Source organism: Delphinus delphis, chromosome 18 (assembly GCF_949987515.2).
Source record: "Delphinus delphis chromosome 18, mDelDel1.2, whole genome shotgun sequence".
NCBI classification, from domain to species: Eukaryota; Metazoa; Chordata; class Mammalia; order Artiodactyla; family Delphinidae; genus Delphinus; species Delphinus delphis.
Window position 1 is genome coordinate 16,578,488 of NC_082700.1, and position 27,299 is coordinate 16,605,786.

Sequence of the window (27,299 nt, forward strand, 5' to 3'; positions counted from 1 at the left end):
GTGCTGTCATTCCGATAGCAGCTCACCTTAGCATGCCTGTGAGCTGTGACTGGTTTGGGCCACATCTTATTGCTGGAGACACTTGAGATAGAAAGACCTAAGTTAAAAAGTAGAAATAGCTTTGGCTAATAAGAACCAGGAGCCACCCTCATTAGAGTTTCTGAATTTCTAGGCTCTGGGCACTTCACCCACCGACATCGCTGGTGCTTCTCACCAGCTGGTCCTCCCCACAGGACAGAGGGCTGTACAGGGTTAACAAACTAGGTGTTCCTAGCTCAAACCCGAGACCACTTCCTCCCAGACACCCCCCTGCGGGTGGCTCTCAAGCTGGAAATATGAGAAACAGGATTCTAGAACATGGTCTGTGTCAGTAGGATCTAACCCACTTTCAGTTCTGAGCTGGAAACAAAACAGAAATGAGTAAGGATGTCTTGGTTGAAAATCTCAAGATGGACCCTGAGAAAGAGGACAGGAGAGGATGTGAAAGGGGCGGACGGGACAGCCCCTCCCGGACCCCAAACAGTGTCTGGTGCAAAATGGGAAAAGGCACCCAGGTAGGTAGGGGGTAGGTAGCCCCCGGTTATGGCTTATAATAGAGGAAAGTCACCCCTTTCTCTGGGCGGATGTCAGCCCCCATCTCTATTTATTTATTTTTCATGCTTGTCTATACTTCCCTCACCTTTTCCCTATCAGCCTAGGATTTCCCACGTTGAGTCTTGGCTGTCAAGCTCTGGGGAAGGGGGTCTCTGCCCCTCCCCTCCCCTCCCCACATCCGCACCGGGGCGCAGCTCCAGCAGGAACAGGAAGGCCGGGATCCCTCAGGGGAGACCCCGTGCTGACATTGCTACCTCAGTGTCCAAGGCGTCCGAGAATGTGACCCGTGAGCCTCCAGGGGCCACGGGACATTCCCCCAGGCGGCTGGATCAGCCTCTCAGAGCCCAGGATGGAGGAGGGGAAACAGAAAGACTGCCTCGCGCCGGGTGCTCTTCCCAAGCTGCGTCCTCCCTCAGGTCGTCCCTGGGGGACGCCCACGGGCTCTGGGTGCCTCGCGGAGGCCTGAAAGGCCGAACGGTTGAACTGGAGGGGAGCCGGGCGTGCCCTGGGGGCGGGGCCTGGGCAGTGCTCTTCCGGGTCTTCCGTGCGTGACCTGCGTGAGGAGCGCCTCGGGGCGGCTGCCTTCCGCGGCAGTTAGGAAGGCCCCGCCTGGGCGCCTGCTCGGAGGCCTTCTCCTCGTGCTTTTCTTGCGGAAGCGAGTGCTCAGGGACGTCGAGACAGCGGAACTCTGGCTGTCATGAGGTGCGCAGACAGCCGGCAGCTGCTCCCCAAGAGTGAACCAGCCCGCGGTGAGTAGCCCAGATGGTTAGAGAGACTCCCAGCGCTGCCGCGGCCTCAGAGGACCGGCTCCCGGGGAGGGGAAGGGGCCGGAGTGGGGCAGCTCAGGTGGAGTTTGGGGCCCCGGGGCAGGATGCTTCTGTGTTTTGAGGAAGCTTTTTTAAAAATGGTCCCTCAACCCGCCCAGCTCCCCACCGCAAGTGTCCCAAGTGGGAGTCCTTCATTATGAAAAGGGCCCTCTCTGCCCCCTCCAAAAGAACCTGTGATCCTCAGAAAAACTTATTAGCCGCCGTGAACCCACAAAATGAAGTTTCTCTGCACGCGGTGCCCTCGGTGGCTCGCTGTGAGGGAGGGGTGCTGGAGACCTCCCGGTACCGCGTGGTGCTCCCCTAGACACCTCAGAGCATGGACCCCACCACAAAGCCCGGCGCAGGGACCCTCTTTTCCTCGTTGTCCCTGAAGGCGGTGGAAATGAGGGTTTCTCTCAATTCATGCTTACCCTCGACTGCCCTCAGGAGTCCTTCTCAGGACTGACCCAGTGGGGTCCCAGCGGGGTGCTGGAGGACCAGGGACGGGCTTGCAGAACGAACCACTGTAGCAGCAGGCCCGCTCCCCTCTCCTTTCTGGCTTCGTGCTGCCACTGCCTCCTTCTCCCTTTCTGGAAACCCCATTTAGGGTTCGGTGATCCCGGTGGAGTTAAGCTTTTGAGGCAAAGCAGCAGGGTGTGTCTGTTACAGAGGATCGCGTCCCAGGGATCTTTCAAGAACCATCCCTGGTCACTGAGACAATTTCATAAGACAAATGAGACAATCCACGTAAAGAGTTAGAACAGCTTAATAATCCTTGCAACGAGTTAGCTATCTTTTTTTAATAGACGTCTCTTAGGTTGAGTGTCGCTTGAGCCCTTGACGTTGGCCACCGCCCCAGTGCCTGTACACTTCTCTCTAGTTTGATCCCAGAACATGAGGTTGAGGGGATGACCAGCACCCTTCTGTTCAATTCCAGTGAAAGGAGACAGAGCAAAACTTCCCTTGCTCTGATCTGGGGGCAGGTAGAATCTTGGACTCTGGAGCATGAGAAGCTCAAAGCAGACTTCTTGCCATCACCCAGAGGCGTTTTCCTCCCCTCCCCGCTCCCTACCTGCTTACAGTTAACATGTTTCTGACAGTGTTCACGCCCTGAACAGTTGTCCAATGCTATTACAGTTTGGAATGTAACATTCATAGATTCATTCATTCAGTAATGTTTCTTGATGCTCCAGGAATGCAGAGAGTGGAGGCCAGGCATTATGTGGGATCTGTGATGTTCCTTGGACTAAACACGAGGCCCCTGCCTTCACACAGCTTGGGTTTTAGTAGAGGGAGACAGCCAACATGTAACAAAATAAATGAGATCACTTCAGGTAGTGATAAGCATTAAGAAGAAAATAAAACTGAGTAATGGAGAAGAGGGCCAAGAAGGTTTCTTGGAGGACAAGAGCCACTCGGCTCTCCAGCTGCGGGCTTCCGGGCAGCACCCTGCTCTAAGGCAGACACAAGCTTGGCAAGTTCACAGGATAGTAAGAGGGCCAGTGTGTCTAGAGAGGGATGGGAGGGGAAGGGAGCTGGAGGGGACGAAGTCAGGGAGGTGGGCAGAGCCGTGGAAAGCCTGGCCTTGCGCTTCCCTATCTACACACAAGAAGTGTGAGCATGAAGTACGGGACAAGCTAGGAGCTGCTGGGTCTCCATGGGGACACCCAAGGGGAGAAGACCTCTGCCATTGGTATTCCTCAATGGCTGCTCCATAAACAGCTCAGAGGGGGAGCCCTAAGAACGCCTGCTCCAGGAAGGCGAAGAGATTCGTTTTTCAAACTTCTGCGTAAGGGGGTGCCTCCATGGGAGAAACCAACAGGGCTGGGCAGGGCTGGCCTCTTGCGTAGAGGTGAGAGACAAATTTCTCACCTGGGACCCTGATGCAGTACCTCGTTTAACTGCTGCTTCCCTGGACAAAAACTAAACCCAACAGCAAGAGAAGGGGAACCTGAGGCCACCTCAGTTTGGCGGGTGGGGGGAACTGATATTGGTTGTCCTGGGCATTTTACCCACATGATCGTATTTGACGCAAGTCCTGTGCTACATGAGTCCCATGCCTAGTCCCATAAGAGAGGCAGGAAACTTGAAGTTCAGAAAGGTGGTATAATTTGTACATGGTCGCACAACCAGCAAGTGGAGGAAGCAAGACGCTCCTCAGGCTGTCTGTCTGCGGCAGCCCACATCCATGGGAGCCCTCCTTCAGGAAGAGACCAGGTCGATTTCAGAGTTTCCCCAGGCATAGGCAGCTGCACTTGGACTTCTTGGCTTCAGGATGGCCCAGCCATGTTTGCGTCAGATCCTCTGAGCCCCACCTGAACAGGTTTCTGATTGTTGGGTGTGATTAGCGGAGTTGTGAACAAGGAATAGCTCACACGCTGGGGGTGAATGGGAAACCGTGTCTCGTGAGCTGGAGGCCTGGGGAAATGAGGACAAAGCCAGCTGGGCCGTGGGCCTCAGGCGAGCGCCCCAGACCCACTGAATCAGGAAGTGCTTTTAATGGCTTCTGCAGGTGCTCTGAGTTCCAGTTCGCCAGGCTTCTTCTTATCACTGATTCTGCCTTGAGGGATTCGTATCACCTGCCCCCAGGGCCTGCCTTTTCCTTTTCATCCTGGTTGAGGTCCCAGTTCTCCTGGGTTTCTAGCTACATCTGATACCGTCTTGCTTAGCTCTGAGGTAGGTGAGGGCTGCCCCAACTCTCACCTCCAGTCCTGGGCCCCTCTGTGGGCGTCATCCTGGGAAAGGGTTCCCATCAGGCACCACCAGTCTGGCAGGACTCCCTCCAAAGGTCAGGCTGTTGGGTCTCGATACCTCAGAGACCAGCCTGTTTCCCAACGTCAGGACGCCAGTCGAGGCTTTCCTCACCGATCAACCTCACCAGGCTGTCACCTGCTGGCCAGGCCTGCGACTGCTCCGCAGGGGCATGCATTTCCCTCTGACTGGGCTCCAGCGCCATGCCTCCCAGGCCGTGCCTCCCTCTCCCTGGGAGAACCCTGGGTCCTGAAGACTCCCCCGGGGCCTGGGCAGTCCGTGGAGATGCAGGGGCGAGGCGCGACCCACAGAGCCCTCTATGAGGGCAGCTGAGACTGACCGCCCTCCTCAGCCCTCTCTGCCGGGGGTCGCCGGGAAGCCCAGCCAGCGCCCGCCCGCGGGGCGGCAGGAACCTCTCCAGCCGGACCTAGGCCTGCAGGCTCCACCCAGGACCTCATTTGCACTTCAATAACACGCTTTTCTTTCACTCCGCTCTGTATCTGGGTGTTAGATGTGTCAGTGGAGAGACTCCCCAGCGCAATTAAACGGGAGTATTGAGCCGGAGAGAAATCATGTGTTTGACTCGGATATTTAAGCAACCACCTTTCAGTATTGACTAAAAAATTGGCCTTCCAGCTGTCCCTGCTGGCAGGCTCTTCTGGCATCTCTTCAGACCCCTGTTAATGTGTTTTTCAAATTTCAACTTGCTTCAACTTGTCTCCAAGCTGATTCCCCCAACGATTATCATAATGGGTTCCAGGCTGACCCGCATACCGCGCTTAGGCAGGCAGCCCGGGCTCCTCCCTGGAGGCGACTCCTCCCCATAAATCACAGGCCGTGGGTGTCCACTTGCTGGGTTCACGGCAGGTTAAGTCAGCTCGGAGGACTTCTTACAACAATTCCTAATCGTTCTGGAGAACTTTAGTGCTGAGGGTCTCTCTCCTGACTGAGTTTAAGCAGCGTGCCTGCTGGGGAACTTGCCGATTCCCTTCATATTTTACTCACTCTTCCCAACAGGAAGAACTTTCCCACCCCCATGGGTAATTCTTGGATGGGTTTGTGGTCACTTAATTGCCAGGGTCCTTGCCCCTGGCTTTACAGAGTCTTGACAATACAAGTGCCTTTCCCAGACGTGTCCAACGAGCTGAGATCCAGCTGGTTTGGAGCCCGGCTGCGGAACCTGGGCCCTCGTTCTCGGCTCCAAAGCTTTTCAACAGCTTTTCTGAGGCCTTCATAAGCATGGCTGTCAAACTTTCCCAGTCTCTTCTACTTGGGGCTGATGAATGGCATAGCCAATTTTAACCTCAGGCTTTCTAGAAGTTGACCTGTTAACGCAGCAACGTTCCATAGAAGGAAGATCCTGGGAGGTGTAAATGAACTCTTTACAAATCAGCAGGTAAATACTGGAGGAACATGCGACTTCTGGGTCAAGTCACTGGTTGTCAGCTTTGGTATCATTGGCCGGGATGTGGCATCAGAGCTGTGGGTGGGAGGCAGCCGTGGGTGGGAGGGCATCAGAATCACCCGTGGTTGACAGTACAGGTGGCGGGGCCTGTGCAGAGAGTGACTCAGCAGGTCCAGAAAAGGGTTTGTTCCGCTCTGGTTGGTCAGCCACCTCCACGGGGCAGTCGGATGAGCTGCTGGGCTCAGGAACCGTTGTCATAGTGGAAGGAGCATTGGCCCTTCATCAGAATTCCTGGGCCTGCATCCAGGTCCTGATATCCAGTCACCAGCTGTGTCACTTGGGGCGAGCCTCAGCCTCTTCGCTTCATTTTTCTCATCCTGAAGACACAGGTGATAGAGTGCCTGCTTTACGAGGGAGGTGGCTTTGAGGAACATATGAGATACTGTGTATCATCCGAAAGCTGTAAAGTGCTGAAGACAGGTCAGGTGTGCCGACTGCTTAATCACTTAGGGACCCTATTGTTGAGAATTCATTCACTTAACAAATATGTGAGTCTTGGCACAAAACTCTAAGTGGTGCTACAGGGGTTAAAAATATAATACTGGTTTGCTGCACACAGGAGCTTTAGATCAGCAGGCAGAAGGAGAGCCACAGGCAAGGTGAGCGCAGGGTGTTACAGGGCTGACAGCGAGCACAGGTGAGGCTGGAGACACACCGAGGACTTGAAAGACTCTTAGAGGACGTGCAGGTGACGGCAGGAATGGGCATGGCAAGGATGTGGCCTCTGCTCTGGTCCCTGGAGAATGCAGGGGCTTCTGGAAGCTGGAGATGTAGTTCCTCCAGGGCATGGCCTCTTTTGCCCATGGACAGAAATAGGAAGCAAGGGGGTGGGTGATCCTAGAATGGCAATCCCTCCTCCAAGTGTGGAGACTCCATTGAACCCTTTTCATCACTAGGATAAAATTCTCTCACTGATGGTGTCTCCCTCCGCAAATATTTCTAGCATCCATGGCTCCTTTCTCTGTTCACACCCATGAACACTATGGTGCGGTCAGCCTGCCCTCCCCCCAGAGCAGGTCGATTTATTGGAAAATTAACCCTGATGGAACCAAGCAGGAGGAGATAAGGTGCTCCTCACATGTGGAGACCCCGCAGAGTAAAGGCCGGAGCAGGGCAGGGTGGGAGTTACGGGTGGGGTGGGACGGAAAGGCCAGCAACCGTCCCTGTGCTGGGAAGGACCGGGACAGGGTACTGGGGAGACCCGACAGAGTCTGACTTCAGGCTCCAGCCAAGCCCCCTCCCCAGTGGGGGAGAATCAGTACTGAAACCAAGTTGTGATTTCCCATATCTGATTCTATCTAGGAGGTTAGAAACAGATGCAGAAATGCAGACAAGGAATTATTTTAATTGCAAAAGTAAGAATCCCTTCTTGTAACCCCAAATCCTATCATATCCTTTATGACCACAGAGCCCTGCCTGTAACGTCCAGGCGATGACCCAAATCCCATGTATATTCCCCAAGACAACAGCGTTCTCCCAGACTCCACCTTGCTATCACTTCTGCACCGCTCCCCTGCCTCCCCCCCGGCCAAGTTCACATTTGACAACATAGCATGTGTGATGGCTGTTTTCCAAACAGGGGAAGATTTCTTCTGCTACCACTCTTTTCATTTAATCCATTCTTAATCTACATTGAAATGGGTTTCTGTGCTGCTTTTAATTATTTATTGGGCTGTGTTAGTTTGCTCAACTAAGGATTGTTTATTCATTTACGTTATAGAAGGAATTATTATTTTTTTATAACCAGAAAGTGCAGATAAACCGAAAGAAGAAAACAAAAGCACCTGTTAATTCCATCACCCAGAGAGACTGTTGTTAAAATTTTGGTGCCCATCCTCCCAGACTTGTGTGTGAGGGTATGTGTGTACATGTGTACTTTTTGTTACAGAATTGGGATTATCACATATACTGTTTGGTAAATTAGCAGGTGATGCATTTCTTTCCTTTAAACATTTAAAACATTTCAAAACACATTTCGAGTTTTATAAAAAAAAAATAATGCGCTTGAAATGGTACACTTATTTCCCATGGTGCTACACACCAAAAGCCACATTTACTTTGTATCAAATGAAACCCCAGTTATCTTGTACTTCTGCACATTTGCATCCATTTCTGATGACCCTGATATTCTGAAGTTGCCTCTGAATTTTCCAAGAAGGACTTAACCGAGTTCAATTTAGCTTTGGTATTTAGATTATTCCTGGTGTCTAGATATTAGTAATCCATGGAAGATGTACATTGTAATTCTCAATTAGTCAGAAAACGTAATTAGCCAGAATGCTGCATTTCCTAACTCTGCCCGATAATGAGCATTAAACTGTAGCAAAATGATGCTCCTAATAGGCAGTCCTCAGGGGCTGTGAGCAGTGGTCTCATGGGAGCAAAAGATGATGAATGAGAATTTATCTCAAGTAAACAAGGAAATTCTTCCACCATCTAGATTGTGGAATTGCACTGGGGTAAAATGTCAAATATATATGTGTAGAAATTCCAAGAGAGTCTTGCAATTCCATGTTGACCAAGTCTCGTTTGAATTGTCAGGCAGCATGAACTCAAAATTTGGCCTGTCCAGCTTTCAGTAGGCCATCTCAGTTCTTTCCCCAACACAATCCTAGCTGGTCGTCTTTCTCTCACTGTTAATCGGGATTTTTTCTCAAGGAGAGAAAGGGGAGAGTTTCATAGGAGTGAAATGGGAGTAGATATGGAGGAGGACCACAGTTAAGACACAAGTGAGAAAATGAGACACGGCCAGGTTAGAAGAGAGAAAATTGTGCTGTGGATGCAAGAGAACGGAATCAGCGGTGAAAAGCTAAGTTGAAAATTTTTTGAGAAGAGAAATTGGAAGGAAAACATGAAGAGGTGTTGCATAAAGGGGAGACTGAGAGATTTGTGAAATATTATTTCCTAGTGTTGAGTTTATGTCCAAAATTTTTTGAGAGAGGTTAAACCAGAAAATAGATTATTCATCCTGGTTACAAAGAAATCTTGGTGCTGTCTGGAAGCAGGAGCACATCAGAAACAGAGCCTGACTGTCGATAGGTAGAGACAGTTTTCTTTGCTATATTCCCTCTTTTTATTTTTTTATAAAGCAACTCCAACTCCTTCTTGTTCAGTTTTTTATTTTTGTTAGGGTAACCCCTACTTGGGGTACAAAGACAAACCAAATAAGTTCTGTGATCACAGTACTACTTTGTGGAGATTTTCTCTCATAGGTTCTTATAACATTTCTGTGAGTTGAGTAGGAGACGGATGTATGGTCTAGTATCCTGTTACATCTGGACGAGCTGAGGCACAGGGAGACACTAGATGGGGAGGCTGAACCCTTTTCTGACGCTGATGGGCAAACTGGAGGCAGTACTACTTTTTCTCAATAGAAAAAAACCCTACATTCCCATCTGTAATCAGTTCCTTTTTCCTTTGTTTGCGATGGTGCCAAAACAAAACTGAACTCAGACTTTTCAAACATACTGTCCTTATCATTTATCCTGAATGTTTCCATTTTTGAAAAATTCAATTCCTTTTTAAATTATAATAGGGCTTACATCTCAAAGAAAAACAATACTGCAATGAACTCTGTAATTCAAAGTGAAAGGGATAAAGGGTATTTGGAAAAAGACTAGTAGTGAATTAGCAAAAAAACAAAACCAAAATCCCACCCCATATGGGAATAATCTATTTCCAAAGAGCATAAAATACTGCTGAGCAGGAGTCAGTCTTTTGCATGTGTTTGGAGTGGGGTGGGATGTGCCACGATGCGCAAATGAACCTGTAGTTAATGACAACTCCACTTAGCCAGCTCCCGTCTAAACCCATACCTTATACAAATGCCGCATCTGAGGGGTTTATGAACCTTGTCAGTTTAGCCCCAACTTCTGCACGAGCAAAATACTCCATATGAATCATCACCCAGAGTTGCCCCAGTGACATGGTTCTAGATCCGCCAAATTCTCACCTCATCCTGGGCCTGAGCCTGGGAGAGACTGGGGAAAGGTCCAGTAGCCCACGTTTTTCCACATGTGTCATCAATTATGTTCATTAATGACCAGTCCGTTAGCAAATTGAACTTGCCTCCATCTGATTGTTTTGTGCTAAAAATTACCCATTGCTCTTAGGATCTTAAAACAGAGGTAATCACTGATCCAGGTTCAGGAGGAAGGGAGGTGCTAACAGCCCCTAATGGCAAAGGAAGTCATTCATTCGTTTGGGGACAGAAGGCTGGAGACGAAGCCCCGCCTGCATTTCCTGATTTTTAGAACTCTGGAGCTTCAAATCAAATATGGGAGCCTCTCTGAACTTGAGCGTCTCTGGAACAATGATTAGTGTAAAAAAAAAAAAAAAGAGAGAAATGGGAATATAGATTACTTTAAAATCTTCGATGCTGACCTCTCCAAATGAAAGTGCAGGGTGAGCAGGAGATGTGTCTCTACCCAGCCTCCTTGTTTCCATTCCTTCCGAGTCCCGCTACCTCCCTCCTCGTTGTGGCTCACAGACCCAGGTTCTTTTTCGGTGCCTTCCCCATGGGCTTCTTCCCATACTTAGAAATAAGAATTGGCATCTTTGAGTTTGTGCTGTGTGTGGGGCATTGTGTACTCACTTTGTAGAAGGCATCTAATTTAATTACCACAGCAACCCTGGGAGGAGGGTATAATCGTTATTTCCCCACTTTTCAGATGAGGACAAACGAGGCCCAGAGAGGTTAGTGATGAACCATGGCAGCACTGGGTCTGAACCCTGTGTGTATGGATGCTCAGACCTCGTAGACAGTCACAGGGCAGCAGGTATGGAGGCTGAATGCTGTTATGTGAGTTAGGCACGAGTAAAGATTTGGTAAGTGACCAACAAGATGACACAGCCTCAGACAAAAGATGTAACAAGGCAGATAGGTCTGAATGGACCTTTGTGGCCTCAGCTGTGAAGATGTTCTCTTGCTCAGGAGGTAGCAAAGTAAGCCCATGGTGTCCACTCTGTTCCCTGGGGCTGGGCTCAGACAGAACCCCTGACCCGGGACCAGTCTGAGGCCTGACTGTTCGGCTCACTCCTCTGTCTTGTTTCAGCTTCTGACCAGTTGGCACCCGGAGGGAGTCCAGTGGAGGGACAGGAATCCGTGGAGGCAGCTGACGGACAGTGGTCTTCAGCTCAAAGGTACATCGCTTTCCTAATGACATGCTGCTGTCTGGTTTCTGTGCTTTGTTGTGACAGGGAAACACGAACCCCTCGGGTTAATTTTTCCCCTGCTCAGTGTAATGGCAGCAAAGAAAAGTAACTTCATTTCTCAGCTCAAGACTTCTTAAGCTGCATCTCTTCTTCATTGTCCCTTTGAGAATAAAGGTCTAGAAATGAAACACAATCCTGACAAGTTTGGAAAATGTGCTTTCACAGTCTCAGTTCAAAGCCAACCCCGATACTTGGAGACGTTGGGTCTTGTTTGTTCTCGTGGATGAGAAGTTGGGCTGTAGGGCCTCCTTCTGTTTTCTTCTGACGGGAGTGAACGGCTCTCCTGCTTTCATCACTGTGGTTCGACTGAGTCTTTGCCTTGGAGCAGAAGCCCCAGTGGCTGACTTCGGAGGACACCCTGACCTCAGAGCTGGCCATGGGCAATGTCTTATTCTAAATGATGATGGGAGAGAGGAGGAAGAAAGAGCCCCAGACCCCGCAGTTTATAAATCGCCCCAGAGCACAGCCGGGATGTGAAAGGCACTCAGCCAGGGATTGTGAAAGGAAATCATTTTCATTCCCAGCCCTGGGAATTATGTGAAGCGATAGAACAAAAGCCGCATTCCCCAGAGATTTTCTGAAAGTAAAATGGAGGAGAAAATGTGAAAATCGCCGGAAGGGCAGAGTTAGGAAAGATTGGGAAATTAGGCAGAGTGCCGCCAGCCACCAGGTCCCTTGGCCGGCTGCCTTCAGACTCAGAAGGCCCCTCTACTGCTTCTTCCTGCGGCATGGGGACATCTGGGCAGTGGCGAGTGGCGAGTGCTGGAAATGCTCTCAGAGGCCTGGGGTCAGGGGCGAGGGGCGGCAGAGAAGCGGTCTGGTGGTCTAGCATCTGCACTTGGTGATGGTGAAAAAATAAGTATTTTTTTAACCTATGTAAGAAGGAAAATCTGAAGGGCACACGTAATTTTGTGATTCATTCTTGCTGGGACCTTACTTGTCCCAAGAGGCGTTAACTGTCTTCAGCAGTTCCTAGGAGGGCAGATTTGACTGTCGGCTGCCAATCTCAGGAGGAGGAGGGGACGGGAAGGCGGAAAGAGCTGAATTCTTTGCTCTGCTGTCCTTCCAGACAACAACTGTGTCTTGTGTCTAGAAATAGGTGGTGTGGCCCATAGTTCAGAAGGGCCAGAACAAGCCAGGATTAGACTGAATGCAATCTCCAGAGATGGGGGTTCTTGGCCAGCCTGTGCTGCTTGATGTCTTGGTATCTCAATTTTACCACCTGTAAAATGGGGTTAGTGACAGCTGCGCCACCCATTTCACTGCCTCACAGTGAAATACGAGAGCACAAAGATGTTCTTGATATTTACAACAATAGTAACTACTAACATTTATAGAAAACCAAATTCTAGGCACTGGCCTTGCATGCATGTGACACGTCACTTCTGCTCTTGGCAACAACCCCATGATAAGACAATGTTTCCAGTCCCTAACTGACAGATGAGGAAACAAACTCAGGGAGATTTAGTAGCCCAAGATCACACCCCTGGCGCTGGCAAATAGCCTAAGCAGAAGATGTGCTGTTCAACATTACGACAACATCAAAAAAGTCAGGGCAGCCTGGACGTGTGGACCCTGGAGCCAGGTAGAGCCCGGTTTGAATCCTGGCTCTACCATTTGGCAGCTGTGTGTGTTGGGGAAAGTTGCTTATCATCTCTGTGTCTGAATGTTCCTTCTGTAAAATGGGGATAATCAGAGGACCTGCCTTGTAGGGGTGTCATGAGGATTGCGTGACATATACACAAAGCCCTTAGAAGAGTTACGGACGCTCAGTAATCCCTCTGTGAATGTGATTTTTTTTAATGCTCCAGTTAAGTGGTCTTACTGCTAAAGTGGGGCTAAGGAAAGATGATCCAGCTCGCGATTCCTGTTCCTTTCCCTGTGTGCTTTCTTTTCAAAATCCTTTAGCTCAGCGGTGAGGGAGGAAAGCCAGCCCAGACAGAACTAGGAGCAGTTAGGTGGTAGCACTGCCTGAGGGATGAAGAGCAAAACGGTTGCCTGGTGGAGTAGTGGCTTTTTGTTTTGTTTTTGGAAGGAGAAAAGCAGGAGCCTGTGGCCCCAGCTCCCAGCTGGCAGCTTCCTTGGCCCTGATAGAATATGCCAGTTTAATGCTCAGCTCTACCGAAGATGCCAGAAATGGCGAGGCAGGTGCCCCAGCCCTGGTTGAAAATGGAGAGGATTTTGTTCCATGTTTATTAGGATCAAAATAATCTTTTCCAGCTGTAATTGAATGACTACATCGTGCATTTGGCATCCCCCTGGAGCCTACTATTTATTCTTTGGAGTAAACACTGGTGGAGACAAACTTCAGGTGCCCAGGGAGACCTAGCCAGGCCGACAATGTGCTCCGTGAGCCGCCGGCACTCCCGAGGGAGCATTCGTTCTGGGACGCACCTCTCTGGGTGGGAGCCCTCGGGAGCCTCAGTGCCAAGCTGGGGTGTGTACACACTCACTCAGAGGGCAGATTAGCTCATGGTACTCCTGCACACTGCCGGCCTCCACCAGTGCTGTGTGCTGACACCAACATCTGGTGGTCCGCCCCAGGTGCATCAGTCCAAGGTCTGGCTGTCACTCCAGATCACAGACTTTTGTTTATGAGCAGTGAATGCTCTGCTCAGCAGGGAAGGCGGAGTGACGCTGGGATGAGCCTCCTCTCAGCCTTAGGTCCTCGGAGGTCCCCTCCCACACTTACAACCTGTTAGGTTCGTTTTACCCAGGAACTCTGTCTGGCTCCAGTGCCTTCCTCAGGGCACAGGCCAGGGGCACAGAAGACTGGGATCCAAGCAGATGGCTGGTGCGGCTTCCGACCTGGTCCAGCAGGCCAAGGACTATTACAAACACCCTGGCCTCCAGCCCACGGAGAGAGGCGGATATTTTCATTAGTAAGAATTTGAAAACACCATCCACCGTCCTTCCCCAAGGGAGCGCAGAGCTTAATCCCATGGCTTCTTAACCCATCTCCCAGCCTCTTATACATGAAGCCTCTGTGGACAAGTTGGTGGACATGGGCTGAGTCCCTCCCACCTCCCGGACCTCCCTCGGCATGGCTCTCCCCTTCGTGGGCATCTGAGCCTGGCTGTCCGATGCCTTGCCTGGCCAGGGGCTTGTGTCTCACCCTCCTTTGGGCTCTGGCCAGCTTGTTCTTAATGACAACCTGACTTTCCCCGCCCTTTTTTTTCACCCCTTTTTCTTTTCCAACTTTCCTTCAGCTCAAGTTGTGTGTGAGAGAAAGAAGGAGAATCATGTGCCTGGCTGAGGCATGAGATCATTTTTCTCCCCTCTTAGCATGCTCGCTGTCTGCTGGTCGGGGTTACTGGAAGAAAGCAGGAAAGCTCCGTTTCCACAGAGAGCCATCTGGCTCCACCAGACTCACGCTGATGCTAATCTGTTGGTTTCTTTTTCTTTAGTCTTTTCTTTTTCTTTCTTTCTTTTCTTTTTTTTTTTTTTTTTTTTTGTTCCCATGGAACACTTCATCTGCAGCTGTAAACTCAGACCTGGTCCATCTGAAGGCAAGCATTCATCTGGTGCACATTTATTATGGCATCAGGCACCCCTCCGCCCCCATCCCCTTGTAGGTGTCAGGACATCATTGTGATCACTGGTGGGTCTATGTAGTTGTAATGTCAGGGCTGTACTTTCAAATGGAAATTAGGCAATTATGTTCCACATGGAGAAATCTGACAGATGCAGAGGTTTTACACCACTGGCTGTGTCACGGGGACAAAGGCAGCCAGCGCTCCCAGGGGAGGGTTAAATAAATAGAATATGTTTCAAGAGCACAGAGAAATCCAGGAATAATTAACTGCGTGATGAGAGTTCATAGATCCTGTGGCTGTTTAACTTCAAAACGTGATAATGATATGTCAACGAACTGCTTAACTCATCCTTGTAAAGGTGGCATCAGAAAACCTGTTACAGTGTACAATTCAAACAGAGGTGGGCGCTGCTCTGCGCATCTGTTTTCCGGTTTCCAAATGCGAAGCCTCAGAGTATTTTCTCTTGTTTCACTTCCCCCGCATGGAGGGCTCCAGTTGGCTGAAGGAGAAGAGGGGCTGGTCATAGCCTGGTGTCTACCTGATAGAGCAGTTTCCAGCCAACAGGCAGTGTTAGGTACATAGGTGCTCATGTGGGAAACTATGGTGGTGATACTGTCGTGGGTGCTATCGGTCCAGTACTTGTTATAGGCCAGGCATCAGCCACGTGCTGTAGTCCTGCACGTGTGAGGTAAGTGCCATGATTATCCACATTTTATAGACGGGGAAACAGGTGCAGAGGTAAGAACTGGGCCCTGCCCAACTCTGGTCTTAGCTCTTGGCCACCAGGTTGCACCCTCCTAATGTTCAACCGATACATACTAGCTCGTGCACCCTTATAAAGCACCTACATCAGATGCATATAGTTGGAGTGAACTCAACAGGAGAGATGTAAAAAAACGTTAAAACTGAATTTTTCACCTAAACTATCCAGCTGTTTAAACAAATGGTTAGTTTGGAGCCTGCAACATGTAGTAAGGTTCACTCAGTGTGTCCCAGACTGGATTGGAATGAACCCATATTACCAAAAAGTAAAGTGCCCTCAGATCCTGGCCATTGCTCTTTTCTGTCCTGGAGGAGAAAACTCAGAGTGGGCTTTGGTCCGTGGCTGTGGACTTTGCAGCCCCTGAATTTTCCTCCGATGTCATGGCCTTGGATTAGGCTAGGCTGATGCCAATGGGAACTGAGAAAAAGGAAAGACATCTTTTATATAAGACACTTTTTAAACTAAGCATATGATAAAATAAATAAAATAGATTTATATAGGAATCTCTAATGCTTTCTCAGATCAACAAATGCCAATGAGGCCCCACTGTAGAGAGAATACATTAATCAAACAAAGCAGGGGGTGTCAGGAACCGTCTACTAATTTGCCAGCGACTAATAAACACCACTCTGAACATGACTTGTTTTATCTTATTCAAAGGTGGAAAAACTTTTAAGGAGATTCAAAATCATTTAGACCATCAGCTTCGTCTTACGTTAGGAAAAAATTAAGTTTCTGCTTACGGAAAAATCAGTTTGACTTTTTTCATCTCTATTGAACACATTTGTTTGGAAATACTGTTATAAACTTGCACTGCAAGAATGAAAAACATCATTAAAGTATCTTCTTCAATAAAGACCTGAATTGAAAAGGATTGAAAACACTAGTGACAAACACAGAGGAGACCGAAGTCACAAATCGCTCAAGAATGGATCACTCAGGCACTCAACAAAGCAACAAGAACATCACCCCGTGGGCGGGACCAGCCAGACTGAATCACACCCCATCACAGCAAGGCCTTGTTCCATAGAGACCGAGCACTAATGAACTGAGAGGAAAAAATCAGAGTGAAGAAAATGGGAAAACCAATTAAAAATCAGGAATTAAAAAAATTTTAAATCAAGGAGAACTAAAATGGAGGTTAACAGCCTCGAAATATGTCATAGCTAATGTGATTCAACTGGTTAATGTCCATGATCAGTTAAAGTTATTGGCATATAATATCTTTACACAAAAATTTGTCTTCATTATAAGTTCTTCACACATCAAAAAGTTTTTCAAATTAAGCATTTGACCAAAAGAAAAATCAGTTTACAGAGAAGCCTCTCACACTTTCCCAGATTCAACAAGTGCCATTGTGAAAGTTCAAGATGCCCAGACTTGCAGGGATAATTTATTAATTGAACCTGAGCTGTCTACTACTTTGCCTGTGATTAATGAGCATCAGAAATACACACTCACGCATATAATCATTAGTCATTTTAGCTTCCCAAATATTGAAATACATTTAGAAAACCATTCAAAATCTTTGTGGCCATCAACTTATGATAGAAAAATATTAAAAACCCTCTGATTAAAAAGGAATTGGGGGCTTCCCTGGTGGCGCAGTGGTTGAGAGTCCGCCTGCCGATGCAGGGGACGCGGGTTCGTGCCCCGGGTCCGGGAAGATCCCACATGCCGCGGAGCGGCTGGGCCCGTGAGCCATGGCCACTGAGCCTGCGCGTCCGGAGCCTGTGCTCCACAACGGGAGAGGCCACAACAGTGAGAGGCCCACGTACCGCAAAAAAAAAAAAAAAAAGGAATTGGTTTTGCCTTTCTCTTTAACACATTTGAAAATATTATTATAATCTTGTGATTGTGACTCAAAGTGATTGTGATTGGCAAAATCAGAATTGATTTTGACCCAGCTCTTGCAAAAAATAGTGTATGTGTGTTTGTGTGTGTGTATCTGAATATTAACCATGCTTTCAGGTAACATACGTATCGTATCGTGACTGCATGTATGCGTATAGCTCCATAATACCTTAGCATCTTCAGAGAAGTAAAGCAAGTTGCTGGCCAGTGAGAGTACCGATAAATCAGTAGGGATGGAACAATGCAGGAAAGCTTTCCATTAGCCATTCCAATAAAAACATATCAAACTTCTTTACACTTGATCGTGGGCAATGTGAACTTTGAAAAACCATGCCCTTTATTGAAAGAAATAAAATGAGACAGTGAGCAGACTGTATAAAAACCACATGTGGGATTTTTCAGATTTCAGTCTTCATACCCTTGACAATATCTGTTCAGACTGAGCCACAGTTACTCACAGAAGTGAGCCACAGTCCTCAGATGGATCGGGGTGGAGAAACAGTTGAAAGCCTCTGATTTAGATCAAAATGTTAATAGTGGTCATCTTCAGGAACTAGAATTATGGGTGACTTTATTTTTCTCCTTCATGTGTTTGAGTTTTTCAAATAATAATGTAATGGGCTTTCCAGCAAGATGTTTAAATGAGTGGGCACTGGAGCCAAGCCACCAGATTTGCAGTCTGGCTCTGCTGCTTATTGGCTTGTGCAAATCACTTTCCACCTTTGGACTCTCAATTTTCTCTCTGTAGAATGGCAATCATCACAGTGTCTACATCAAAAAGTTGTTATGATGATTAGCAAGATAATGCTTGCAAAGCACATAGTGCCTTGCACATGTACTGTGCAATAAATGTTAACTATTTTTTTTAAAAAAATCCTTATACAACCCATGTCTGTATGGATTCTTACAAAAATAGAAAGAGAGTGGAAATCCTGTCTCACTGATGAAATCTATTATTATTTTCATGTGCCACATTGCCTGATGGCCTGGTATAAGTGAGCACTCTCTCCAGTTCCTTCTGTGCCGCACTTCCCTGTGTTTTTCATTGGTAACACTCATTGCAACCTGAAATTGATTTGTTTATATACTGGAATCAGCCGTCCTGTTGATTTTAAGCTACCAATAGTTTAACAAATGGCTTGCAAAACTCCTGAATATTTTAACAATTGGCTTTCATGAACCAGCACACCCCTGACTATCTTTGACTTTGACAATTTCAACATTTTAAACTGCATTTTAAATGGTAGTTTGGGTTTGACGATGAAGGACAATAAACCCCCTGTCCATACCCTCAGGCCAGCACAAATATGACAATTTGTAGGCAATATTACCAGCTGTAACTAACCATATAACTGATGGATCATTTTTCTGGGTTGATTTTAACTATGTGGAGGTAAAACAGAGGATTTCCTTGGAAACCTATAGGATTGTAAAAATAAGACCCCTTATTCCTTCCCCAAGTAGCTCCAACGCTCTGAGGAAAGGAGCAAAGTTGAGCACCTTTGGATTTTTTTTTTAAGATCCAAGTATTTTCTTTGTCAATTTACTTCAAAAGTCAAAATAATATAGAAAGGCGTATGTTAAGATATCTTTCTCCTATTTCTACACCTGTGCACCCGTTGTTCTCGTTGACAAAATTGTTTTTTGTTTTGTTTATATTTTCTGTATTAAAATACAAGTAAACACACATGGGTGTTTGTATTCCCCACTCCTTCCTGTGTTACTCAAAAGAAACTTTTTACAGCGCTCTCCACCTAGCTTTTGTCACTCAACAAAACCGGGAGTTTTTCCGTGTCAGTGTAGAGACCATCCTCATTCTTTTTTATAACTGCATATGCTTTCATTATGTGGCAAGTTAAAGGTGGCCCCAAATTCTTTGCTTCTCTTCTCATTGAGAGATGGATTCTTGAATATGTGGTGGCCTTAGTGACTTGTTTGGCCAACAGAATATAGTGCAAGTGAGGCTGTGTTTGTCGGTCATGAATGAAGCTGTCTGTTCCCACCTCCTGCCACTGGGGACACTCCCCCTGGGGGGCCAGGTGCTTGGGGAGAAGTCATTGATGCCCCTCAGACCTCCATGCTGTGAGGTAGCCCAAGCTAGCCCACATGGAGAGGCCTTGCATAGAGAGATGCTCGGTTGGTCCCCAGCTATTTCTGCCATGCTGGCCCACACCCCAGATAGGGCAAGGAAAACAGTGGAGACTTCAGGTGATTCCAGCCCAACTACCATCTGACCTCAACTCCACGAGAATTCCTAAGTGAGAAGCACCCAGCTGAGCCCCATCAACCCACAGAAGTGAGAGAGAATAATACATTGTTGTTCTGACTTCTGTTATTTTGAGGTCCTATACCAACTGATAACCTGAACACATTATGCAGGTACACATGATTTATTTAATTAGCCCCTCATAGATGAGCATTCAGGTTGTTACCAATCTTGTGTTATTTCAACCAAAGATGTAATGAATAATTTTGCCTGTATATCTTTTTTATACTGTTTCAAGTATAAGTTCCCAGAACTAAAATTAGTGAGTCAAAGGAAAAATGCATTTGCAATCTGGTTTATTTCCATTCATTTAAAGTGTCCATTTGCTCACCCATTTTTCTATTGGCTTGCCCTTTTACTTCTCAGTTTCTAGAAAATTAGTTCTTTGTGATGAGGTGCAAATATTTTTTTCCCCACTTGTCTTTGAACTTTGCTTATGTTGATTTTTGCTATAAAGAATTTTAAGTCTCCCAAATTTCTTCTATTACTTTTAGCATTTAATCTTTGATCCACTTGGAATTTGTTCTGATGCATACATATATAGTTACTAGTTACAAAATTATCTTGGTAGTATTTAAACACAGGGATATTTAATTCAGGGAGATTTGACATCTTTATAAAATTCACTCCTTTTATTCAAGAATATTTGCATTTGTTTAAGACTGCTCTTGTGTCTTTTAGGATCAATTTAAAGTTTTTTTCATATAGATCTGGAACATTTCTTAGGTTTATTCTTGGTTACCTTGGCTTTTTTTTTGTTGTTACTGTAAGTGTAAAAAGGTCTTTTTTTGCATTGCATCTTCTAACAAGTTGTTTAAATGCATGAAAGCTTTTGAAAATGTTCATTTTATATTAAGCCACCTTACTGAAATATTTTCATAATCTTCAGATGATCCTTTTGGGTTATCCAAGTATACATATTATGATAACTTTACTCTTCAATTTTTGTATGTCTAATTTCTCTTTTCTAACTGTTTATAACATTTAAATCTTATTCCTGCCTTTAATAGGAATGCTATTGGTATTTCTCCTTTAAACATAATGTTGACTTTCAGTTTGGTTTGTTAGGGAAGTACACATCTGTTCCTAATTCACTGAATTTTTTACGTCAGTAATGGACACTGAATTTTACTTTTAAGCATCTAAAGAGATACATATTTTTCTTTGATCATTAATATGTTGAATTCACATAACTAGACTTCCTAATGTTGAACTGAAATGGAGCAGTACCCTATGGTCCTTCCCTATGTCCCCAGACTGCCTTTTGTCTGTAGAAAAACTTTAGCCAAAGAATAAGTTTAATCAGAGAAGTGAGAAAATGCAGAAACAAAGAAAATCGGTCAAACAGGACAAAACAATAATAGTTTAGTCATGGAGCAAAGTTAAGGACCTTTATTTCCTTCTCAAGGGCTATAGGTAATATTCTGAGCCCTATCCTGTGAGCTGGCTTGTAGATCCTATAACCCCACCAGACGGAAGAAGTTAACTACACGATGACCAGACTGTAGCCATGACATAAGCTGCCGCGATTCCGAGAACTGGCCTCAAGGAAATGGGAACAAACTGACCCTGGAACTGAAGCCTAACTCTACTTAAAACAATCAAGATGATGCTGATCAGATCACTGCAGGACCAATTTCAAGATGATTGTCAGAGCTGACCATGCTGTTTCTATCACTATAGGTAGCCCCCTCCCTCCGTTCTGTCTATAAAAGCTCTTGCCCCACTGGTTGTCAGTGGAGGTGGGGGGAGTCGGCCTTTGGCCGGGAATTTCCCCCCACCAGCCGCCAGCCTCTGAAATAAAGCAAACTTTCCTTTCCACCAAGCTTGCCTCTTTATTGGCTTCTGAGCAGCGAGCAGCTGGACACCCACTTTCAGTAACAGAACCACCTTTGCATTGAATAAACCCCGCTTTGTCACATTGTATGAGGTCCTTGAGTCTATTTGGTAAGATTTTGTTTTTTTTGCATCAGTAAAGTTTTTTCAGTTGTACAATTATTACCAGGTTTTTGCGTCAATATTATGCTCACTTTGTGTCCTGTTTAAAGCTTTTTTATACCCATATCCATTTAATTTTGCTTGGTTTTTCTCATTTTGATCCTCTAAGCTCCTTACTTAAGCTTTTATTGTTATCTCTTTTTCCTTCCAATTCATCCCTGTTTCTTTGGTTTCTTTCTTTTCCTCCTATTTGTACCCTGGACCCTGTCAGCTCACATGTTGTCTCTTGTCCTGTTATCACTGCCAAATAGATTCCTGCGTCTCTGCTTTGTGCCCAGGCTTTGTAGAGGTAACTGCTTCATTAAATATTTTACATTGGTAGTAAAAATACTTTTTTTCTTACTGTTTTTGTCTGCTCTCTGGCAGCATTTTATCTGCTGTTTATTTTTCCTGATCTTTTTTGGGTCTGTATCTTTGAAATAACTTGGGTTTGTTCTTTTTGATGCCTCACCTTTGAGGCAGGTGAGTTTTTCTTGGACCAGATACTTGCAGGGCCACATCCCAGCCTAGCAGGAATTTTCATTATGAACCAGGGTCTTGTGCTGGTTATAGATATATTCCCCCCAGCCAATAATGACAAGCAGCTGTGGGGTTTTTCAAAAAGCATCTTTTTCCCTGCTGCTTGTAGGTAGGGCGTTCCCTGCAAGTATGCGATTTTTTAAAACCCCATCACCTCTACTTTCCACAACCAAACTGGGTCCTGGAGGGTTTTTGCTGCCCTGTTTGTACATCGTCTCTCTGTTGTAAACATGAAGCTTAGATTCTGTTCCTCAGCTGATCTCTTTTACAAATGCATTTTGCTGACTCATCCTGATTTCTGCAGTCAAGTACTGTCCTCTCCTCTCCCTCCTATATGCTCCCCTGCTTTTTCCAGCCCATCCACCTGTTTTGTAGTTTTCAGCTTTAACTCCCTATTTTTCGTGAAAATGGAAATTAAGTCTTCATTTCTTATTTCCCTTTTGCTTTCTACAACTTCAAAGAAGAAAAGACAGACCTCCCACCTTCACCTTAAACCAGAAAGCTACGCAGATGTTAGTATTTCAGATTTCGACATGAAAAGCCTAAATGATTGAAGCAGCTAATTTTGAAAATCCTTTAAAGAAAAATAATAGGATAGGGGATTTCATTTTCCAGAGCATATAGATATCTTGAAGACTCAGGTAGATTTGTTGCCAAATCAGACTCATTTCCCTGATGCTCAGCAAGCCAAAACGCTGAGACACCGAGGTTTGCAGCAAAGAGAGGCATCTGAGCAAAGAGGTCTCAGATTCACCTCCCCGAAGGCAAGGGGCGCAGGTATTTATGGGATAAAGCATAAAGCAGCAGGGCGGTCTGGGGCGTGGAGAGCTCGCAGAAAGGTTACTGGGAAAAGGTGGGTAATTGTCATTCTGTGCAAGTGTAACTAAGCTACAGGCCTCTGCACGTTCAAAAACGGAGGCACCCGGCCTGATCTGAGGGTGGAGTTCTCGGCCCTCTGACATCAAAAGGTCACCTAGAGGACACTCGCGCATGGCGGGTTGGAGGGTCAGTGGTCCTTTCCAGACTTAACTTTCTCAGCTCCATAAAGACACAGGTGATGCCAAGTTTCTGGAAAACACCTCGGGCAAACATCTTGTTTAGGCTCCCTGATCCTTGGATGACGTGCAGGTCTTTTGCAGCAACAAGTAAAACAACTTTGATGTGTAAAGACAGGTTACAGGTGAAATGGATTTAACTGGTGATTACCCCCGGTTATAGATTTAAAGTATTCAGGGTATTTTCTTAGTTTATCATTTGGGCAAGACGTCTTATCTTTCTGGACCTCATTTCTCCAGTGAGGGGAAAGGCTCTCTAAAGCCTTAAGACAGGGTGGACAACCCAAGGTTTAAGTCCAAGAAACGAATCACGGGTAGTGGAATCTAGGCTCAAGGCTGCTTGGATGGGGGAGCAGCTTGGGCCTCTGAAGTGTCAAGTGAAGAATTAACTTGTAGAGAAAAATGACTAGGGCCTGGCTCTGGGCTAGGAACTTTACATATGTTAATACTCCTGGGAGCACGTATTATTACCTGCTCCATTTTAGAGGCATGGGAATAGGGGTTTCAAGGGGTTAGATAACTTATTCAGGATGGCAGAGCCAGGACTGAAATCCTGGCCTTCCTGGTTTTGGGGCCAAATGTTCTTCTCGGAGCAATTCTCGCAGGTGTGAAGGCCTGTCCTGCCTGACATGCGTGGGCTGCGGTAGCATCTCCAGTCTCCAGGGCCCTTGCCTCCTGCCTTCCTTCCCATCTCCATGGCAATTTTTTAAAATCCAGGCCTTTTAATACGTACTGATTTAGTCTCTAATCCTGAATGCAACCGAAATAACTGGATCCCCCTCTGCTCTCGGTTCCCTGATGACCGAATTCGGGCTGTTACGTGTTACGGTAACCACGTTCTGCCTGGCCAGGCCAGTGCTCTGGAAACTACACTCTAAACGACAGGATATTTACTAACTTTAACAAAATTATTTAGACAAATCATCCATTTAAAAAATAGACCAAATAAATATCTTTGAAGACCCAAGGAATCTTTTACCCAGATCGTTTCTTAAAAATAAGACAAGCAAAAAGCCATTGGTGCTTTTGCTCACATTGAAAAAAATAAGATATACTGCATTTTGAAAACTTCTCATTGTTCACTAATGAAATCAATGCAGATAACCTTGGTATATGTTTTTTTTTTTTTTTAAAAGGTCAAAAACTCATTTCCGAAAAATTCATTTGCTTGGAAATTCATTTTACCTTATGAACTTCCCTGGCCTTATAAACCTGTCAGCAGAGCAAACTGGGAGCCAGTTTCCTGCAGCCATAAATTCCACCAGCCTTTTTACAAGGCCTTATTCTTTGGAAATGTAAATGCTTGTGTTGAAAAGTATTCACTGGGAAGATAAATGAGCCACAAAATGATTAGTGCCCATTAAGTGATTTGTCACCTCTGCCTGGTGAGGGCTTTGAAAGTTGACGCCATTCTTAGCACCTGAGTAAATGAGGTCTCCTGACTTCACTCCTGCCTGGGCCTGCCCAGCCCCAGGGCCCCTGGACAGGCCACGTCCACCCAGGCCTGTTAGCCAGCCTTTGTGGACTCTCCCAGGGGCAGAGGTTCTAACCACAACCTGACTTGGCATTTCCACTGCCACCTTTAGGCCACAGGTGAGAGGAAGAGCGTAATTATACCCTAAAGGGATTCTCCAGAGCTGAGACTGCCTCAGGAATTCTCCACTTTTCCTTCTGAGCAAAGGGCAGGTGGGCGCACAGTAGGTGCATGCGTTCCCTGGCTTCGGGCCACACCTGCCTAAATCCAGTCATTCCAGCTCAGGCCCACCTTCTCCACAGAGCCCTCCCTCTTTTCACGGCTCCTCTCTTCTGTTTGAGAACCTACACTTCCATCCACTTCAAACTCCTCTGCTGACTTTCAAGACCTAGATAACCCTCCTCACCCAGTTTATCACCCACTGGATTCCCTGAGCAGCCCTGCTCGGTGCTACAAAGAAGAGAGAAATCACCATCAGCTCTGCCAATTAACGCTGATGTATCTCAGAGTCGGCTGTCTTCCCCAGAGAAGAGTGGAAAACTGGCAACGGATGAGTTTACGTTTCCTGGAGGAGAGTGCTTCCCAAAGGCAGTAAGTGACATGTGCACCCTAATCAAGGATAATGAGCTCTTATCAAATATTCAAAATAAAATTAATTAACTTCATTTGATAGGTCAGTGAAGCATGCATGGGGGAGAGGGGGCAGCCGAGTGGTGGTGTAGATGGCTGATCATTGTTAAAAACAACATTCTCAGGAATGACTTCGCACTGTCGGGATGTTCTTAGTCATGACCCGCTCTGAAATGGCTCTGATTTTTACGGTTTTGAGTTCCGCCTGCTTGTCCTAGTGGCTCCCCTCCGGTACTGTTGAGATAAAAGGTGTTATTTCTTCCTCTGATCAGTGTGCCTGCCTATTGGTAGAAAACAGTAATTTTGAGAACAGAAATTTTAAGAAGTCTTCCAAAAAATAAGAAGAGATTGGCCTTGAGTGGGAGCCTGGACCTTGGGAAATACAATTGTCAAGGTAGAGATGGGGCAGTAGAGGAAAAGAAGGGGAGTGAGGGTATCAGGAGGGGCTGCACATGGAAGTCCTGGTGCCCAGACCACACAGCACACCAATTATATCAGAATCTCTAGGGGTGGGGTCCCAGCATGTCTTTTTTAAGGCTTCCAGATGATTCCAAAGTTGCGTTGCTCCCAATACTGAGTGTCACTCTGCTTGGTCCAATGGGCTGACAGTGTACAGACGTGGTGAAGGAGGGAGGGGACAGGAAAGCTGGAAACCTCATGGGGGGAGCCGTGTGCAGGTCCTGGCCCATGGCTCCCCAGCCCTGTCACAGATCCAGAACATTCGTCTTTGTGAGAAAGAAATTCTGACAGGCTCTGACATTGCTAACTTTCCTGAATCAATTTCATTCTGCCGTTTTTAGAAGTATGTACATTCTTTGGGTTATTAGAATGTAGTTGATAAGTTCTGTTTCTTAGTTCCTTTGAGAATTTCCACAGGGTAGCCTTAGCCCTAGCCCTCTGAGATCATTTTCATTTTCCTTTCAGAAAATAGGTAGTAAATCATTTACGAAATCTCAAATACTGTGCAGGGTTCTGGGGATACAATGGTGTGTTGACCATACCGCTCTCTGCTGTGAGGACTCACAGCAATTGTATGCAGTTGTATTCACGGCCAAGGTTTATCACAGCTGTGTGATAAGGACACAGGCGAATCCCAAGGAAAGGGGAGTGGGAAGGATCAGGTGCAGGCTTCCTCAGGCTCGTTCCCCCCGCCCCCGCGAGAGGGGTCACGCAGAGTGCACCCCCAGCCAAGTGCGGCCACAGGCAGGCAGTGACTGTCTGGGACACCACTGGAGACTTCGGCTTGAGGTCTTTACTGGGGGCTGATCACGTGAGCACCCCCTGGCCAGCACGTTCCCAAATTCCAGCGCCCCAGTAGAAAAGCAGGTGTTCAGCATACACCACATTGTTTGTGCCATCTGGGGCACAGTGGGCCGCTCGGAGGATCTCAGTGTGAGAAGCCAAGGTTCTAGACATCAACCAAGGGCCAACCCTGCAAGCAGGCAAGGAAGGTGGTCTCAGCCCTGCTGTGTGACCTGTTTGCTGCAGAAATGCTAAGCTGAAATGGTCTCTGCCTTCCTGAAGCTCTGTGTAGTTGGAGAGACAAACATTTGTCTAATCGTTATGTGTACAAATATCACCATGTCTCTGTGAAAGTTCCAGGAAGGAGATGTACCGGCTGCCAGGAGAGCTGCTGCAGGGAGTCTGACCTGGCCTGGAAGGTCAGCCGAGCCTCCCTAAGGCTTCCCATGGCCAACTCAGAAAGATCAGAACTTAGTTAATTCGCAAGGGCTGGCAGAACCTTCTAGGTGAGAAACAGCAGGTCTAACAGCCGTGGAGCCAGAGGAAGCATCTAAAAAGTAGTGTGTCTGTAACCGAGATGGAAGGGTTGGAGTTCTGGCAGGCAAGGCCTTGCAGGTCACGGGGAGGATGTGGGGCTTCACCCTAAGAGCAGTGAGAAAGCACCGAGAAGTCAGAAGTGAAGCAGGGGGTGGTGGGATAGGGACTTCAGTTCTTACTTCGAAGTTGAGTAATTTGGTTACTGTGTGCTAGGGAAGAAAACCAGAAAAGGGCGAGTAGCAACAAATGTCAGGTTATTTTCTGTGTTTTCTTTAATCAGTCATGTTTTTTTTGCTTCACCTCAGTTTTGTAGACAGATACAGTAATTCTCAGTCTGGTTGTGAAATACCCCAGAGTATCGGCAGTGATTTCTGGGGCTCTTAGTAAATCTTCAGAGCAAAATTAATTAATTTCACCATCCGGGTACATGTCAAATGCATACAGTTTAAAGCGAAACATAGTTTTGACTGGGTAAGTGAAGCCAAGGAAGCAATGGCAGGGATCTGAAACTGTCAGAGCTTTGAGGAAAGAAGAGTAATTAAGTGATTACTTATAGATTTGCTAAGAATACACTTGAATACTAAACACACAATAG

At 46.7% G+C, this 27,299-nt stretch overlaps 1 protein-coding gene across 1 annotated transcript in view; it reads left to right on the forward strand.

The window, feature by feature from the left end:
- LOC132413929 (guanylate cyclase soluble subunit beta-2-like) overlaps window positions 1-27,299 on the forward strand; it is a 63,852-nt gene that overhangs the window by 34,225 nt on the left and 2,328 nt on the right. Inside the window, 2 exon segments of the mRNA XM_059996204.1 lie at window positions 1,251-1,343; window positions 10,671-10,758. Of these exon segments, the coding sequence (XP_059852187.1) occupies window positions 1,251-1,343; window positions 10,671-10,758 (181 nt within the window).